Source organism: Neomonachus schauinslandi, chromosome 6, assembly GCF_002201575.2.
Source record: "Neomonachus schauinslandi chromosome 6, ASM220157v2, whole genome shotgun sequence".
Classification (NCBI taxonomy): Eukaryota; Metazoa; Chordata; class Mammalia; order Carnivora; family Phocidae; genus Neomonachus; species Neomonachus schauinslandi.
In genome coordinates, this window is record NC_058408.1 from 144,797,443 (window position 1) to 144,816,852 (window position 19,410).

Sequence of the window (19,410 nt, forward strand, 5' to 3'; positions counted from 1 at the left end):
TTTTAGAAATACACATTAAAAAATGTGCAGATGAAATGATATTCTGGATTTGTTCCAAAATATTTCAAAAGATGATGGAGGTAGGAATAGGGATGAACGAACAGATGAAATACGAGGTACTGCAAATTGCTGAAGCTGGGTAATGGGTACAAAGGGGTTCGGTTACACTTTTCAATTTGGTTTATGCTTTTAAAATACCCATAACTTTAAAAAAATGGTAACTTACACATATGAATATGTTTTTTGATTTCCACATGCTATGTTCTTGGCTCTGAAACCTTAATGACTCCCAACTGCTTAAATACCTCAGAATAGCTTTCAAGTCCTTCAGAGTCCTTTGGTTACCCTTTTTTATATGACTATGTCATGGGCAAGGTCACCTGCCAATCCTTACTTGTCTGCTCCTTCTCTCTGACCTATGCTTCCCCATCTGCCTACTCGATACCAGGCCACTTAACCAAACCATTCTCCTAATCTGTTTTCATGTAAAATACTCCCAATCCTCACCAAGATTACAAGTTTTAAGAGGAAGATTCATGTTTACATCTTTTTGCCTCTTCAGAGCTTAAAGCAGTGCTCTGAATAGAGCAAAGGAGTTCGGTTCCTGTTTTTACGGTGGGCGGGATGTAGGGAAACTGCTCCTTCATATTGCTCTACAGTTACCAGAGTTTTTACATACAGTAGGCTGCTAATCCTTAGAAAACATCAAAGAGTTTAATTAAAGACAGTCATAAAAGATAAAACTTTTTTTTAAAGGGGAATTCTGACATACAGTTAAATCTCACAATAATACGATGAATTATAAAGTCAGAGCAATAAAGGCTGTGGTTCTCACTACAGAAAGCTTCATTTCTGAGGCAGCAAAGTGATTTCCTTCATTAACTCACTCGTCACCCCTTCTAAGTCCAAGTCCTATATGCCCTGAGACAAAAATCATATTAAAGATTAATTTTTCTATGATGAAAATCTTACAAACATTTGCATTATTATTATTATTTTTATTATTGAAAATACCTCACTGCTTACATTGAGCTCCAGTTTTTCTGGACTGTGACTGGGTCCAAAGGAAACAAAGCTAAAATGGAAGGGAAGGAGAAAAAAATGGAGGGCGGGGGAAGGGTTAGGATGCACCCAGGCAAGGTAGATTCCTAGTGGCTGTTCTGTTCTACCCCAAGTAAGCAGGCCCTACTGAATGTTCTGGAATAGCTGGGATTTCTATATATTTGGTTAATTTCTACAGATCATTCTGTACTAAGCATATATTAAGTGCCTATGTGTCCAGCACTGTTTTAGGCAATGAACAAGCCAGATTCCATGAAAAGTTTAAAACACATTTAAAAATAATTCATTATATACATTGTAAATATACAAGCGAGTTAAACTAATATGATTAGAAACCATGAAAGCATTAATGTTCATGAACTGCATCTAGAGCAGACACGCATGAAAATCAGCTTTACCTTATATTTCATCTTGGGACATGAATGAATGTAGAAACCCATATAATAATAGCTGAGTTGAGATGTTTTCTGATGAAGTTGCCTAGTAAAACCAATTTCTCTGCCAAAAGAAGAATAAAGATGAAGGTACAGTTAAATCTTGTTCCAATACTCAAAGTACATGTAATTTGATGTCAAATATCTGGTAACATCTGAAAATATAATGTTAAGCTATTAAGAAACTCCAAGTGTTGAAAGCAAAACAATTTTAAAAATGCTTTAAGGGGCGCCTGGGTGGCTCAGTCGTTAAGCGTCTGCCTTCGGCTCAGGTCGTGATCCCAGGGACCTGGGATCGAGCCCCACATCGGGCTCCCTGCTCCGTGGGAAGCCTGCTTCTCCCTCTCTCACTCCCCCCTACTTGTATTCCCTCTCTCGCTGTCTCTCTCTCTCTCTGTCAAATAAATAAATAAAAATCTTAAAAAAAAAACAAAAAACTTTAAGATAGTTTTTACTAAAAAGACCTAAACAACTCTGAATTATTTTGAGCAAATGCATCTAAGTTCACATTTTACACTTTATTGAGCATACTAGTTGATCTAAAATTCAAACAGCATAAAAATAAAGAGATCTATTTAATACATTACTCATTATCCCCTGGAGTTATCAAAAGACTGGGTTTATCAAGTGAAAAACAGCACAGCAAGTTTTATAAAACTCAAAAACCAACACATTTCAGGAAGAATGACTATTATTATGACCATTTACATGCAAACATTTGTAACTATATATGATGTATAACTCCTTCCTACATCTAGATGTTACTCTAATATTTATTCTCCCTAAAACTAAAGAGTGGAAGAAAACTATGCTATCTCACCACTTTTTCTCTATTTGTTGGCATAGGCGAGGTTTAACTGAACAAAGACACTGTCAGCAATGCCCAGGCTTGAAGTGGTTTTAATTTGCATCCGTATAAATCTGGGCACAGAACTTCATCCTACTTGCCCAAATGAATGATTGCTTGTATTTGAGAGTTTTAAGGAAACTTTAGTACATTTCTAAAGTAGGAGAAAAGTTGTTTGTTTCATTTTTATGTTTGTTTCTTGAAGGCCTGCTTTCTTTTTTTTCTTTCCTTCTTTCTTTCCAATGAGTGCTTGAATTCAAGGAGAAATTTTTTAAGTGAATAGTCTGTGCATTTTGCAAGTTCAAATTTAAGTCACGGAAGGGTTGTGATCCTACAAATTCATCTTCTAAATCCAAGCAGACTGAACATTATTAGCCTATAATAGAATAAATCCCACTATTCCTAGAACTAATCCACTTTCAAGGTTCAAAGTGAGGAAGAAAGCACTGATACACCAACGCGGGACCACCCACCTCTGACGACGGCGCTCCTTCCCTTGGTCCTGCATTGCCCCGCTCCCCCAGTTATTCAGGCCCAAACCTGGAGCCATCCTTAACTGTTCTTCTCCTCTCACTCCCATGTCCAATCCATCAACAGGTCCAGCTGGCCCCATCTCCAAAATATACCCTGAATCTGACCACTTCTCACTACCTCCACCTCAGCTATTCTGGTCCAAGCCAGCATAATGGCTCCCCTGGATGACTGCAACAGCTTCCTGACTGGCTTTCCAGGTTCCACTCTTGCCCCTCTGTAAATCCCACAGAGTGGCCTAAGTCGTTTTTTACAATATTAATCAGATCAGGTAACCTCCCCAAACCCTTCGCCTTCAAATTGGGTTGATATCACACTTAGACAAAATCGAACCTCCCTCCCATGACCTATCAAGCGCAGCTCCATCGGCCCCTCCTCACCAGTGCCTCCTGCATCTCTGCCCTCCCTGCCTAACTCCTGTCTACATCCTACCCCATATCCTAGCCCGCAGGACTTATCTTCTCCATTCTGACCACCTCAGTCGTTGTACCACCCATATTTCTACCCTTAGACTTTTATTTAAACAGTTGGGTCCTTTATTTTTTCTTGGCTCCTCAAATGTCACCTGTCCAGAGAGGTCTTTCCTGACTGCCCTGTACAAAAAGGACCTCATACCTACCACTGTGATTTTATTTTTGTCACAGCATAATGGAGTATTTAAAATTATGTTGGTATTCTAATTTACTGTCTGCTTTGACAAAGCTGGAAACCCTTATTCATTTCTATGAATTGTGTCCGAGACACATAGATTCTTCTCAAACATCTGTTAGACAAATTAATTCATTTCTAAAATTCATCTTGCGGGCGCCTGGGTGGCTCAGTTGGTTGGGCGACTGCCTTCGGCTCAGGTCATGATCCTGGAGTCCCGGGATCGAGTCCCGCATCGGGCTCCCTGCTCGGCAGGGAGTCTGCTTCTCCCTCTGACCCTCCTCCCTCTCGTGCTCTCTGTCTCTCATTCTCTCTCTCTCCAATAAATAAATAAAATCTTAAAAAAAAAAAAATAATTAAAAAAATAAAAATAAAATAAAATTCATCTTGCTAACAAAACATAAATAAATGTCATGCTCATGATCCCCAATTCAAACATTTTTTTAAACCTACAGACTAGGTTATATAAAAATCTATATTGATTATAGATTAAAATATAAAAATTATATTCATTTACAATTTCTTAAGAAATTAAAGAAATTAAGCAGATTTCATTGAAATACACTATAATCAATAATAGAACCAGCAATTTATAGCCTGTTTTCCCCAATTTTGCTTGGAAATAATCAAATTTCCTGGCTGCCTTTCCTCTTCTAGAAAACTCAGCAAATCATATTCTCAAGTACACTAAAAGGAAATGACAAAACTGTAATGCAGAGGCAATCTCCCTGCTTTCAACTGGCAACAACTTTCATGCTCCCAGGCTCCTCTGCTTCTTCCGCAAAGCTCTCCAGCTCTAGAATTTCAAGAGATATACCTAAGCAATAAATAGAACTCTTATAATTTTGCTGGGGGGGGTGCCTGAGTGGCTCATTCATTAAGCGTCTGCCTTCGGCTCAGGTCATGGTCCCAGGGTCCTGGGATCGAGTCCCACGTCAGGCTCCCTGCTCAACGGGGAGCCTGCTTCTCCCTCTCCCACTCCCCTTGCTTGTGTTCCCTCTCTTGCTGTGTCTCTCTCTGTCAAATAAATAAATAAAATCTTTAAAAAATAATAATAATAATTTTGCTGGGAATTGATTATTTACTATCTCAAATGCAGCAGGATTTCAATATCCCTTAGTTTATTGAGATATGAAATGTCATATATAGGTTGGAATTCACTATGTGGGAATAAATATTCTTGATATTTATCTGAGAAGTCTAAACAAATCTATAGCTACATACTGTAAAGTGATAGATACAAAAACAAAACAAGAAAGAAAACGACAATAATTTCAAAGTGTTGGCTGATTTTGGTCCAAAGAAAAAGTAGTTTTCTGAAATAAATACACACTTCTAAAGTTACAAAATGTAAATGCTTTAAATTATCAGTTCCAATATCACTGGCGTCATTATGTGTCATGAATATTCTTAATTAGTTTATACACAAATGTAACTAAATACATAAGAAAAAATAAAAGATCATTACAGAGATCAGTTGTAAACACTGTATCATTGTGAATCTGCTATAACTTGGCCTTAGTAGACATTAGGTTGAAAATACCAAGATGGAGAATTTTTCTTTACATTACAGACTACTGAAACACACAGAATCAATTATGGACCAGATTTTTTTACAAAAATCAAATGGAGATTAAAGAAAAATGCTAACTCTTCCACTTTTGTAATTCAGAAAAAAACACATACACAGCAAGTAAAATAAATAATCTCAAAGTGTATCTTCCCAAGACGTGAGAATGTGACCACTGGACACAGAGATTGGGAAAAGAGAAAACAAGGACACCATGAGAAAGAGAGAGTCCCAAGGTCCCAGACAAGCAACAGAAGAATAGTTTTCAATTCTCCTTCCCTTCTCGACCCCATATATATGCAGACTAGAAGGCATAAAAATAGAACAAGTATTTTCATGGAGTAAGGCCCTAATCTTTCTCCCATCAGGACAATGCAAAGTATCTGTGCTGTGCTGTGTGTATTTGCAGCCATGGACATAAAAGGGAAATAATCTTTTGATGAGAGCCACAGAGTTAAGTGGACAGTTAGGAACTTCCCAGTCCTGTTCCATATACTTTCTCACATTACTTTATTTACATTAGATTCATTTAACCTTTAATTATGAAAAAACATACACAACAATGACAAAAATATGTAAATACTATAATATTTAAGGAACATTAAGTTGTTCCTGATAGAGCAGCTTAAATAAAGACATAAACAAAAAAAGCACCCCACAAACACAATGACTTGTCATATACTAGACGAGATGGATAACTTAAAAAGCTACGGAATTACCATCAGACATTGGCCTCAGTTCTAAAAGTGGTATTCTAAATACCAATATATAACAGACTACTATAGCAACAAAATTATGAACTATCAAGTAGGATTTCTGCTGTCATATGATGAACTCTAATCAAATGAGGAATTATCTGAAGTTCCATATAACCCATGAGAGCTGTCAAAAGTAATCTTACCGTAATGCAGAGTAGACACCCAAAGACAGGAATGAATAATCAGGATCGTAGTACAAATATACAGACGAGACACAATATGGAAGGATGTCAATCACCCCCACAGCAATGATTCTTCCATCAAGCCAATACTGCTGGTGAAAGGAGCCATAACCACAATCTGGTCCATGAGGGGGATTCTCAGCCTGTGAGAAAGCAGACATACATATGAACAGTTTGTCTTCTTTATCTTTATATTAAAAATCTTAATAATTATCCCATTTTACTTTTATTTTCCGTTGTAACTCCTAAAATTTCCCATGTTGCCATCATCCTCTGCAGTCACAGCCTGTAAAACTTTTTACTTGTATAAACACTGACCAAACAAAAGAATGAGAAAAAGAAATAAACTTAAGATTTTTTTAACCTGTTTAAAAATTTAACAGTAGGAAATATAAATTTCACAGGATAAGTAAATATTAAACTATATTTTCTGTTCCACATAAAATTTGGGAAAGAAACGGTGTATGAGAGAAGATGGAAAACAGAAAAGGAGAGGCGGTGCATGAGAAGAGAACTGCCCCCATACTGCCAGCCAGGCCTGATCTGTGACGACCCTGCACTGAAAAGGCATATGATCCCATTATTTTTTCTAGGTAAGAGTTCTTGTGTAATTACAAAAGGGCTATAACATTTCCTCTTTCTGGCCAAAAGAAAATAAAGTTACTTCCTTACCATTATCTTAATGTAACTATAATCCACAAAAGAAATGAAGAGATTTCAGAATATTACCATTTATCTATAAATAGTTGAGTGACATTTTTCATTTTAAAATTCAGTATGACTTTATTTTTTTTAAAGATTTATTTATTTATTTTTAGAGAGAAAGAAAGAGCACACAGGGGGAGCAGGGGAGGAGAGCTGAGGGAGAGGGAGAGAATCTCAAGCAGACTCCCTGCTGACCATGGAGCCTGACAGGGGGCTCAATCTCACAACCCTGAGACATCGTGACCTGAGCCAAAACCATGAGTAGGACGCTCAACCCAAATGAGCCACCCAGATGCCCCTAAAATTCAATATGATTTTAAATATAAACTGTTGCTAAATGAAAATCATAAAACAAAAATTATGACACATCATAAAAAATGCTTTGCTCTAGGGATGTTAGAGATTAACAATTTAAGTGAACAAATACAACAGCACATGTATATCATTTTCATACAGCTAAAATCACAGATAATATGTATGGATACAAGTATGAGAATGAAGAAAAATGAAATAAGTTGGTCTACCAATATTAAAACCAGGAAAAAAAACATTACAAGATAGGAAATCTACAGATCAGTATATCTCCTAACACAGATGCAAAAATGCTCACCAAAGTATAAGTAAATCAAATCCAACAATGTATAAAAAGAATTATATCTGTATGTGACAAAGTGAGATTTATTCCAGGTACAGAAGGCTGGTTCAACATTAGAAAAGTAATTTTTTAAAAAAAGCAATTAATGTAATCCATCATGAAAACAGGCTAAAGGAAAAATCCTATGATATATCAACAGACACAGAAAACACCTCTGACAAAATCCAACATCCTTTCATGACTAAAAACTCAACAAACGAGGAAGGGAAAGGAACTTCATCAACTTAATAAAGAACATGTACAACAAATCTACAGCTGACATCATACTTAATGGTAAGAAAATGGATGCTTTCCCCAATAAAATCAGGAACAAGGCTATGATACCCTCTCTCACCACTCCTATTCAACATCATAATGGAAATCCTAGCTAGTGTAATAAAATAAGAAAAGGAAATAAAAGGTATAAAGATTGGGAAGGAAAAACAAAAACTGTCCTTATTCACAAATGACATGATTTATTATGTAGAAAATCCAAAGAATCAACAACAAAAAATGGAAATAATAAGCAATTATAGCAAGGTCACAGTACACTGCGTTAACATTCTAAAGTCATTTGCTTTACTATATACCAGCTATAACTGGAATTTGAAATTAACAACCCAATACCATTCGTAAAACCAAAAAAATTACATGGCTAAGTATAAATCTAACAAAATATGTACAGAATATATATGCAGAAAATTCTGACAGAAGGAATCAAAGAAGAGGTATTACATGTTCATGAGTCTTCATCGGAAGACTCAATATTGGCAAGATGTCCATTCTTCCCAAGCTGGTTCACAGATTTAATGCAATCCCAATCCAAATCTCAGCCAACTATTTTGTGGATATCAACAAATTTATCTAATGTTTAAATATTTATTTATTTATTTATTTGACAGAGAAAGAGACAGCGAGAGCAGGAACACAAGCAGGGGGAGTAGGAGAGGGAGAAGCAGGCTTCCCGCCGAGCAGGGAGCCTGATGTGGGACTCGATCCCAGGACCCTGGGATCATGACCTGAGCCGAAGGCAGACGCTTAACGACTGAGCCACCCAGGCGCCCTATCTAACGTTTATATAAAAAGGCAAAAGACCTAGAATAGGCAACATAATACTGAAGAACCAAGTTGAAGGCCTGACACTACCTGATATCAAGACTTAGGATAAAGCTGGGGCACCCGAGTGGCACAGGTGGTTAACCGTCTGACTCTTGGTTTCTGCTCAGGTCATGATCTCGGGGCCATGAGAGCCCCGTCTGTGTTGGGTTCTGCGCTCAGTGCAGAGTCTGCTTGAGATTCTCTCTCCCTGCCCCTCCCACTTGTAAGTGCGCTCTCTCTCTCTCAAATAAATAAATAAATCTTAAAAAAAAAAAACTTACAATAAAGCAATGAAGCTACAATAATCAAAATAGGGTGATACTGGTGAAAGAACAGACAAGTAGAACAGTGTAATAGAATAGACAGCCCAAAAATAGACCCACATAAATATGGCTGGCTGAAAGGAGCAAAGACAGTTCAATAGAGAAAGGACAGTCTTTACAACAAATGATGCTGTAACAACTGAACACCCAAATGCAAAAAAATCTAAATCTAGACACAGACCTTACATCTTTCAAAAAAATTAGCTCAAAATGCGCCATAGGCCTAAATGTAAAATGCAAAACTATAAAACCTCTCGATGATAACATAGGAGAAAATCTAGGTGACCTTGGGCTTTGCGATGAGTTTTTAGACACAATGCCAGAAGCATAATCCATGAAATAAATAACTGACAAGTTGGACTTCATTAAAATTAAAAACTGCTTTGGGAAACACACAGAAGAATAAAAAGTGAAGCCACTGACTGGAGAAAATTGCAACACATGTATTGGATAAAGGACTGGTATTCAAGAATAGAAAGACTCTTAAAATTCAACAGTAAAAAAACAAACAGCCCAATTAAAAACTGGGCAAAGTATGTGAGCAAACACCTCACCAAAGAAGAGGTACAGGTGGCAAATAAGCATATGAAGAGATGCTCAACATCATTTGTTAGGGAATGGAAAAGAAAAAACAATGAGACAGTATTACCCAACTATTAGAATGGCTGAAATCCAAAAACAAAAACCTAAATATTACATGCTGGCCAGGATGAGGAACAAAAGGAACTCTCATTCATTGATAATGGAATGTAAAATGGTATGGACACTTTGTGGAGGACGGTTTGAGAGTTTCTGACTAAGCTAAACATAGTGTTACCATATAAAACAGTAATCGCATTCATAGGTATTTATCCAGTTTGTCTGAAAACTCAGATCACACAAAAACCCAAAGGCCTGCATGCAAATGTTCATAACAATTTTATTCATAATTACGCCAAACTGGAAGCAACTAAGATATCCTTCAACAGGAGATAAACAAATCATGATACATGGAATACTATTCATCAATCAAAAGAAATAAATTATCAAGTCACAAACGCACAAAATGAAGAAACCTTAAATGCATATTGCTAAGTGAAAGAAGCCAGTCTGAAAATGCTACCTACATACATTCCAAATACATCCTGTAAAAGGCAGGACTATAAAGACAGTAAAAAGATCAGTGGCGGCCATGAGCGTGGGGGATTTGGAGGTGGGATGAGGAGATGTAGCACAGCGGACTTTCAGGGTGAAACTATTCTCTCCAATTCTGTACGGGTGGATATGTGACATTATGCACTTATCAAAACTCAGAACTTTACGACACAAAGAGTGAGCGTCAATGGATGCAAACTAAAAGAAAATCATTTAGGAGATTAAGGGATCCCAGGAAGGAACAGAAATATGACAAGAGAATCTAACTATCACATTGTAAGAAGTAACCTGCCTGAAAGCAGTTGGGAGGGGAAAGGTGCTGACCTCAGTAACCTTTGGGGCCTATAAGAATGAAGGCAAAAGTAAATCTGCCATAAGCCTTGTATTCTACCTGATACAGTTGTCTTACATGAGACTGCAGGTTAACAATTCTGACATTAATACACATATCTACTGTAAATGGATGGAGGCCTCTCACTGTTGGAGTGGGAATTTACAGATAAGCAAGGTAGAATCCACAAGGTAACAGATAAGAATTGGAGACATGAGTCTCCACTATATTAAGCTAAACTGTTTAGCTTAATATAGACAAGATGGTTACATACAGAAATATTTATAGGTCTGTATACATCAAATACATGTCCATACAATAAGAGTTAGTACGCACATATTATTTCTTTACTCTGTCAGATGAGAAGGCCTGAAGAAATGACACCCTAGTAGCAACAAGCACACCCAGCACCCAGATCTTGGTTTCTCCATTCTGTAGTATAAGGAACAAGCCTATTTGGGAAAATGGCTGATTCCAGGACTAGGACAGGAAATATACAAGATAAGCCCGGTTCATCTTTTTTAAGATTTCTTTATTTCAGAGACAGAGTGAGCAAGCAAGTGGGAGGAGGGGCAGAGGGAGAGAGAGAATCCCAAACGGACTCCACACTAAGCACAGAGCCTGATGCAGGGCCCAATCCCAGGACCCCAAGATCGTGATCCAGGCCGAAACCAAGAGTTGGATGCTCAATCAACTGAGCCACCCAGGCTCCCTAGCCTAGTTCATCTTGTGTCAAAATGTAAGAAAGCACTTGAAAAACAAAAAGAAATACCCATTGATGGAGTTCTGTCAAAGGAGCGCAGGGGACGACTAAAAGAGCTCCCAATGGCCAAAGCTGGAACAATTTGAGCAACAGAATAAAGTAGTATCAGATTACAACCCATAGTACAAAATAAATATCCATGAGTCCATACTAATGTATATGACTGAAAAAAATAAATGAGGAAGAAAGACAAATTTCCCATACAGAAGAAGTCCAAAAAGTTTATGTAAATATTCTGCCCTAAAGGTAAGAGAGCATAACTCCCTCCTGAAGTGTGGGCTACACACAGGAATTCCCTTCCAAAGAGTACAGGTATGGGAAAGGGGTTAAGAGAGTAACTGCACAGTTGATCAAGGTCAACAACAGCAAATGGGTGCTAGCAGTATCAGTGATTTCTAAAACTTCCACTGTTACAGTTAAAATGTTGTTTGGGCAATAATTATATCTTTAAACTTTTAAGAGCATCCACCAATAATAATAATAATAATAATAATAAATTGTCAAACCCCAGTTCTAGCATTCACTGTCACATATACCTTTGCTCTTTAAAAAGCCATGTTTATCTCCCTAGAAACAGATACAGTTTGAGGAGTAGAACAGGCAACAAACAGAAGCAAAAAAAAAGGGGAAAGGATATTCATCTGTTAAAACTATACCACCTGACAGTAGGAAGGGAAAAATGAAGGGGGGGAATCGGAGAGGGGGACGATCCATGAGAGACTATGGACTCTGAGAAACAAACTGAGGGTTCTAGAGGGGTTGGGGGTGGGGGGATGGGTTAGCCTGGTGATGGGTATTAAAGAGGGCACGTTCTGCATGGAGCACTGGGTGTTATACGCAAACAATGAATCATGGAACACTACATCAAAAAGTAATGATGTACTGTGTGGTGATTAACATAATATAATAAAATTAAAAGAAAAAAAAACTATACCACCTGAACTGACACCAATACTCTAAACTGCTAATGGACTTGAAGTTGAATCGCCTGTCTCAGAAGCTAGACTGTTCCAAATACGTAATAAGAAATACACAAATTCCTATATATCACTGAATTTTATGAAAACCATCTTTTAGATGTAAGCAATCCCTGAGGCTTATAGGAATGAAGTGCCCTGTCTTTAAAAATAATCAGGTAGGAGAACAACCCAGCAGGGACACGGAGCCAGAGACAAGCTGTAGTTTGTGCTACGTAAGGCGGGGAGCCTGTCAAATGCCAGGAAGCCTCCAAGTCAAACGCTAATTGGATGACTTTGAAATGAATCTAAATTCTTCCATAATTTCAGTTTAGCATCATTCTAGGACTCATTAAATCTAATGCGCCCATTCATTCACTAAAAAATATATTTATCAAACATGTAAGTATTGACTTAATAGGCATTATCTCAAGAAGTAAATGACCAAAAGTTTATGTTAACCCTAAATATAAATCCCAGCCCTGCTTGTTGTACAAGCTTGCAATCTTTTTTCCAAACTGCAACTACCTTCTCAGTTTCCAATTTTAATAATTTCATTCATTCCCCGGACCTCCCATTTAATAACCTGCTTCCATTTACTTCACTTGTTTGTCCTCCTGTGAGTCCAGTCACAACCAATGCGTCCTACCACCAGTATTCCCATCTCTCAGTGAATGTGGAAGTCAAGGGTCTTCTCCATCTGCAAAATCCTATCTATGTATAGAGGTATGGGCTGCCTTATAAATACTGAGGAAAGAATAAGTCAGACAACTATCTACTCTGACCCCCACTACATCACAGATGAGGAAACAAGAAATCCAGGAGTCAGTTAACAATACAATGATCATTAAATCATGGAGTTGTAAACTGACATACAAACAAGCCTCCTATCCCCTAGGTCAATGCTATTTTTATGCTATCCTAAGAAAATCAGCCAATCAAACACATTTAAATATCTTCACTTTTTGAATATCCCTAAGATATCCAAGTCAGTAGGTTAAGGCAACATGAAAAACAAAATATTTCCATGCATGGTTTTCAACAAGTTTTCTTAAAACTTGTTTTGCTGTATTCCTTTTCTTTCCAACATGTCTTCTGACAATTAAAATATGAGTGATTTCCTTTCCTCCCTTGTGGGAGCTTCACTGATCTAATTTTTGAAAACAGATTTAAAAAATGGAAAACAATCTAAGTGAAGGCAGAGAAGAAGCTATTTTCCAAAAAGTACATCTGGTTGCTTCAGCACTACTGATTAATAATGATATATGGTTCTCAGTTTGGTAAGTCAATTAATATTTTCAAGTTTTTCCACAGGTACGCGGCAGCTGCGGCAAACGGGTTGGAAGTGAGCCTGAATTACTGATTGTCCTGGCCCTCCGTGAAGAGATGGAGCAGCCAGAGCCCCCAGATCACTCACTTCTGGCTGGGAAATCTGGAAAAAAGTCAGTGCCTACCCTGTTTCCAATACCATAAACTGAACTGACCTCACTGCCATGCTTCACGTTTGTGAACATACACACATCTGCTGAATCAGTATCATCCTTCCACCTGACATAAATCTGCCGCAACAGGCTTTCCCTCAAACAGGATCCCTTAGCTCAAATTATTTAACACTAAAACATGGGAAGAATACAGAAATTTAAGGGACAGAGTAAAGGCAGTAAAAAGAGAAAGAACAGCAAGTAAATCTGTGAAATCAGAAATCAGCAGAACTCCTGGTTATGTCTCCCCAGTCATTCAACAACATCCTTGAAATGCCATATGCTTCAATATGCTAGTATTTGGATACCTGTTGGTTTTTATGAGTAGCAACTAGAGATTACCTTTTTTGCAAATGTATGTATTTTCAGCTAACATAGATTTGTCACTCTCACCCCCACTAGGTCAGAAAGATCCACATCTTATAACAGTCCCTTCACTTAATTCTCCAAGGGGCTCAGTCCCTCAGCATCTAGTCAGTGACTAGTCTCTTCTCACTGACTGCCTTGAGAATCCTATTTCAATACTTGGGACTGTCGCATTTCTTCATCCTCTTACTTCGTTAAAGCCTATTAATTGTTAATAAAACAGAACGAAATTAAATGAAATAAAATAAAATAAAGCCTATTAATTTTTAACACTCTCACTGTTACTTAAAAACACAGAAGGTGATACAATTATAGATTATTCAGGAAAATACACACTATTTGGGAAAGAGAAAGTAACAGAGGTGCAGGTATCATGTAAATTGGCAGCTCTCAAACTTCTTGGTCCCCAAATCTCTCTACATACTTGCAAAACTTATTGAGGAAGGCCAGGAGATTTTGCTCATTGAAGATAAGGAGTTCAGGAGATATTTACTGTACTAGATATTAAAACTAGTATTTTTTAAAATACGTATTTGTTATTTGCTTAAAAATAACAATGAATAACACTGTTAAAAAATAACTACTATATTTCCCAAAACAAAACAAAAATTTAGCGAGAAGAATGGCACTGATTTACATTGCTGGAATCTCTTTAATGTCTGGTTTGGCAGAGGATAGCTGGATCTCATACTTGCTTCTGCACTTGCTGTCATCATGCAGCCTCTGGAAAACATCCCCATATACTCATAAGAGAATGAGAGAGAAAAAGGCTAATAAAATATAATTTTGACCTCAAGGATCCCTTGCAAAGGCTTCAGGGACCACCAGGAATTGCAGGACATTTTTGAGAGCATTCACATAAATGAATTTTTAAAAATACAGGTAGCGAAGGAGGCTCTAAACTGTAAGCCATAAAAAGAAAGGAAGGACGGCAGAGTGACTTGAGTCCAGGATTTGGAATTAAAGTATCTGGAGTTGAACCCTAACTCCACTATACACTTTCTGGCTATTTTACCTTAGCAAGGCAATAACTACTTTTAAAACTATCTGTTTCTGCATTTTTTTTTAAAAATAGGCTCCATGCCCAACGAGGGGCTTCAACTCACGACTCTGAGACCAAGCCAGCCAGACATCCCTCCATTTCTGCATTTTTAAAACAGGAATCCTACTACTGCTCACCCTCAAAGGTCATCATGAAAAACAAATGATAAGGTACAAAGAAAAGCATCTTGCAGACCGTGAGCAAATCTGGGTCAGTTTTTGCTTTTAGTTTTAAGGGGTCTGAATGGCACACCCTAAGAGTTTACATCTGTGAGATTACACCAAAAACTCCTGTAACAGCAGCTCTTCAAATTAATAGCAGCTATCTTAATTTCGCCATAAATTAGTCAGTGACGTGATTAACAATATTGAATAGTTTACCTTTCTCATGCTTGCACCTTGCACAGTCCTAGATATGTGAAAAAATAAGGAAAGTTATTTCTCAGAAGTTCCTCCATTGCAAAGATTTAGCTGATAACAGGAAAAAATATAATAGAGCTCACCACTAGCTATACAAAAGAAAAAGCATCTTACAGGCTGGGGAAGAAGGGCAAGGTTTATGGATGAGGGGGCCCTGCAGGAGGACACCAAAGGCACTCTGCAGAAATGGCATCAATATTGATAGGCCAATTTAGGCTTCTAGTTAAACTGCTCCCCAAATGGGTGTATATGTACTCTGATAAAGTACACCTGTCTCCTGACCCACCTGCCTCCACATACACTAGGCTTAAAAAAACAGTTAAGACTCAAAGGAACAGACAAAGGGGGAGTTATTCGCCAGGGACCAGAGGCAGCATTTATTTGCTGGGGAGACTTAACCATGGGTTCAAAGATAGTAATAGGAAAGGTCTTCAGGGCCTTTAAGATAAAGCAGAGCCTGCACTGTCCTCCCAAGACATCCAAAAGTACCTCTCCCAGACCACGCCTGTTCACACAAAAATCTGCAATTAGACAATTAGTGTCCTGCATTTTTTTTAAACAGCAGTTCATGGAGGCCCCCAAAGGAAATCATTTTAAGCACCAGATTAAAAGTCTGCATTGTTTTAAAAGAACTTATTCCTGCAATTTTTTTGCCTTTTGTTAACAGTTTCACGAAACACTGCACTGAAGTTTGGATTTATTTAACTTTTTTAAAAAGATTTATTTATTTGAGAGAGAGAGAGAAAGCACAAGCACAGGTGGGGGGAGGGACAGAGGGCAAGACAGAATCTCCAGCAAACTCCCCGCTGAGCGTGGAGCTGAGGCAGGGCTGGCTCTCAGGACCCCAAGATCATTACCTGAGCTGAAATCAAGAGTTAGATGCTTAATTGGACACTTAACTGACTGAGCCACCCAGGCGCCCCATCGGGATTCATTTTAAAAATAAAAACACAAGGATGTGCTAAACCACTATGATATCAAAATCTACCTAATTTCTTAAAAAAGAAAACCCAAAACTAATTTGAAAATTTGAAATAATAGGGTCTATAATTAAGAAATGAAGAAAATAAATGAATTTAAGTTGGAAAATACAAATAACAATGCTCATGGTGATATGTCATGCAATGATTTAAAAATCAAATGTAACCAATTTCTAATTTGTTGGCAGACAATCAGTACACTAAAGATGGCCACCAACTTAACACACTTCCCGGCTCATCGCTATATTATATGGTAGATATAATGACAATCTACCTGGAAGACTCCAGCCCTGTTTCTAGTTATGTCCAAAAGTATGTGAAATTAAAATACTTTAAGGACTAATTCTGAGAAAATATATGGTGATTGGACATGTAGTTCCCACCAAAGAACATTCCACTTTCCTCTAATCAGAATCCTCTAAATGTCCAGGAAAAGAAAAACCTCTCCATAACCATGCACTTCCATTCACTGACACAACACTCAGGCAGCTCTTCTGGGCGGTAAGAGAATTGTACTTAACACAAGGTCTGCTTTTAATGAGTACTTGTTCCCCTGGCAAAAGCCCCCCTCCTACGAAGACAACTGTAGCCTTGAACTAGCTGGGAACATTACCTGATGGGTTTAGCTACCAATAGGCATTGTAATCACCACCACCAAGAAATATTTTGTCTTTCTACGTTACTTTTTGGGGGCTGATTCTGACAGTAACAGAAACTGAGTACTCTGATTTGATATCCTGCAGGATGTCAACATTTTACAACCCAGCTTACATTATAGGAGACAAATTTATTGATCCTAGCCTTCAAAATATTCAATTATCTTAGGTATTATACATTAAATAATGTTAATTCTGTAACAGGCCTGTACCAAAATTATTAGTCTATGCAGGCTTATTCTGATATTATTTCCAATCACCACTTACATTTCAATTCAAAGACAGTAACATTTAAGTGATGCTAATAAAAGAAAGTGCATGTAAAAGTTATAATATTTTCTTTTACTGAATTTTAAGCAACACTTTCTCTGCTCATAAAGAAAGCATATAAAAGTTAATTTTACTAAGTAATAAAAATGACTTAATTTTTATAGCCTTAAAATTAGGAAGAATTCCTATGATGTTCCTATTCGTACAATTCTCTCAAGTTGCTACACAATACTTTATACCAGGTAAACCTCTAAATGCCTCCATTTTATCAGAATCCCTGAGTTGATGAAGATTAGCTGGTCATCGGAGAGGAACAAACTATACCAACTGCCTCAATTTCTGTTGATAATCTCAATAAACAACAATTCAGTAGCATCTAACTTAAAAATTTTAATCAGCTCCTATTGACTATGTCCAGGACACGGATACCATGACAACCTTTGTGCATTTCCAAATTGGGAGAAAGAACCAAATTAAACAAAATTGTAAAATAAAATAAGCTAATTACAGTCCATTCATATGAAGAACTATTATGCAGTAAATAAAAACTATTTTTACCAAGAATTCGTAATAACATTATAAACATTCTGGGGTGCCTGGGTGGCTCAGTTTTTAAGTATCTGCCTTCGGCTTGGGTCATGATCCCAGGGTCCTGGGATTGAGCCCCACATCAGGCTCCCTGCTCAGCAGGAAGCCTGCTTCTCCCTCTCCCACTCCCCCTGCTTGTGTTCCCTCTCTCGTTGCGTCTCTGTCAAATAAATAAAGACTTTAAAAATAAATAAATAGACATTTCTCCAAGTTAAGTGAAGACAATATAAAGTGTCATGTATGATCACAACCATATGAAAAATTTCTCTCTACATGTGTGTGTAGCACACACACACACACACACACTTATAAAGATGGGGGAAAAAATCGAGTCCTGTCAGTACAGGGTTCATGGATGATACATATTCTTTTCTCCATTTATTTTTAATAAAAATGCAATAATGTATAATCAAGAGTTTTAAAAACTGAGGTTGAAAAATTATTAGCATGTATTAAAAAGACACAGTGGTATCTGAAATTTGATAAAGGCCAGAAATGGGTGTTCTGGGTGTTCTCTTTTCATTTATTTTTTATTTAAATTCAATTTAGTTAACATATAGTGCATATAGTGTATTATTAGTTTCAGGGATAGAATTTAGTGATTCATCAGTTGCATATAACACCCAGCGCTCATTACATCAAGTGCCCTCCTTAATGCCCCTCACCCAGTTACCCCATCCCCCCACCCCTCCTCCCCTCCAGCAACCCTCAGTTTGTTCCCTAGAGTTAAGAGTCTCTTATGTTTTTTTTTTTTTTTAAAGATTTTATTTATTTATTTGACAGAGAGAGAGACAGCCAGAGAGGGAACACAAGCAGGGGGAGGGGGAGAGGGAGAAACGGGCTTCCCGCCGAGCAGGGAGCCCAATGCGGGGCTCGATCCCAGGACCCTGGGATCATGACCTGAGCCGAAGGCAGACGCTTAACGACTGAGCCACCCAGGCGCCCCAAGAGTCTCTTATGTTTAAGTGCAGTTCTGGGCTTGATTTTCTATTGACTGAGTTATTTTACAATTTCGCTGGGGCAGAGGTTAACTTAAAGATTTCTGCCCAGTGGAACAAGTAACCCAAAAAGTTACAGTTTAATGCCCTGTAACTCAGTAATCAGTTGTTTTTATCTAACTTAGCAATCTCATCTCAACCTCTTATTAAATTGTGTGTGTGTGTATCTCAGTATCTGTATTTTCACAAATGCTCCTTGCACCAGTTTTAATGTGTTACTGGTTCTTGCTCTAATTAATGAGTCAAATAAAATTTGACATGTGTTCATGCTCTATTTGTATGGTTATCATGCTTTTACCTTTCTGAAAATGTAGTTTAATAGTTTTGGAGTTGACCTACTGAGAAGCTCAAGTGAATACTTAATGGAGCTAAAAAACATGCAAGTGCCCTTCACAGCCTGTCTTTTCTTGACTCTCAAAGACATTCCCACAGAGCAACAGAGCTCCAACTGTGCTGTGTTTCTCTGTCTTTTTCTCCCTCTCCACTAAGTGTGTGCTTTTGTTTTTGTTTCTGGTTCTCCTATGACCAGCAAGTTATCCCCTTAGTGGCAGCAAGAGTTAGATTTGGTTTATGGTCTGTTGGATGAATGACGTAGATCTATTCTCCATTGAATGAGAGGAGACAGAGTTTATTA

The 19,410-nt window shown here is 37.6% G+C and overlaps 1 protein-coding gene across 3 annotated transcripts in view; it reads right to left on the reverse strand.

Annotated features, from left to right (window-relative positions):
- The window catches only part of ATE1 (arginyltransferase 1), a 165,630-nt gene that overhangs the window by 82,798 nt on the left and 63,422 nt on the right, over nucleotides 1–19,410 (reverse strand). For all 3 annotated transcript variants that reach the window (XM_044916617.1, XM_044916616.1, XM_044916615.1), the window contains exons 9-10: nucleotides 5,994–6,175; nucleotides 1,461–1,560 (exon numbers count right to left, since the gene is read on the reverse strand). In XM_044916617.1, the coding sequence (XP_044772552.1) occupies nucleotides 1,461–1,560; nucleotides 5,994–6,175 (282 nt within the window). The remainder of the gene's footprint in view (nucleotides 1–1,460; nucleotides 1,561–5,993; nucleotides 6,176–19,410) is intronic.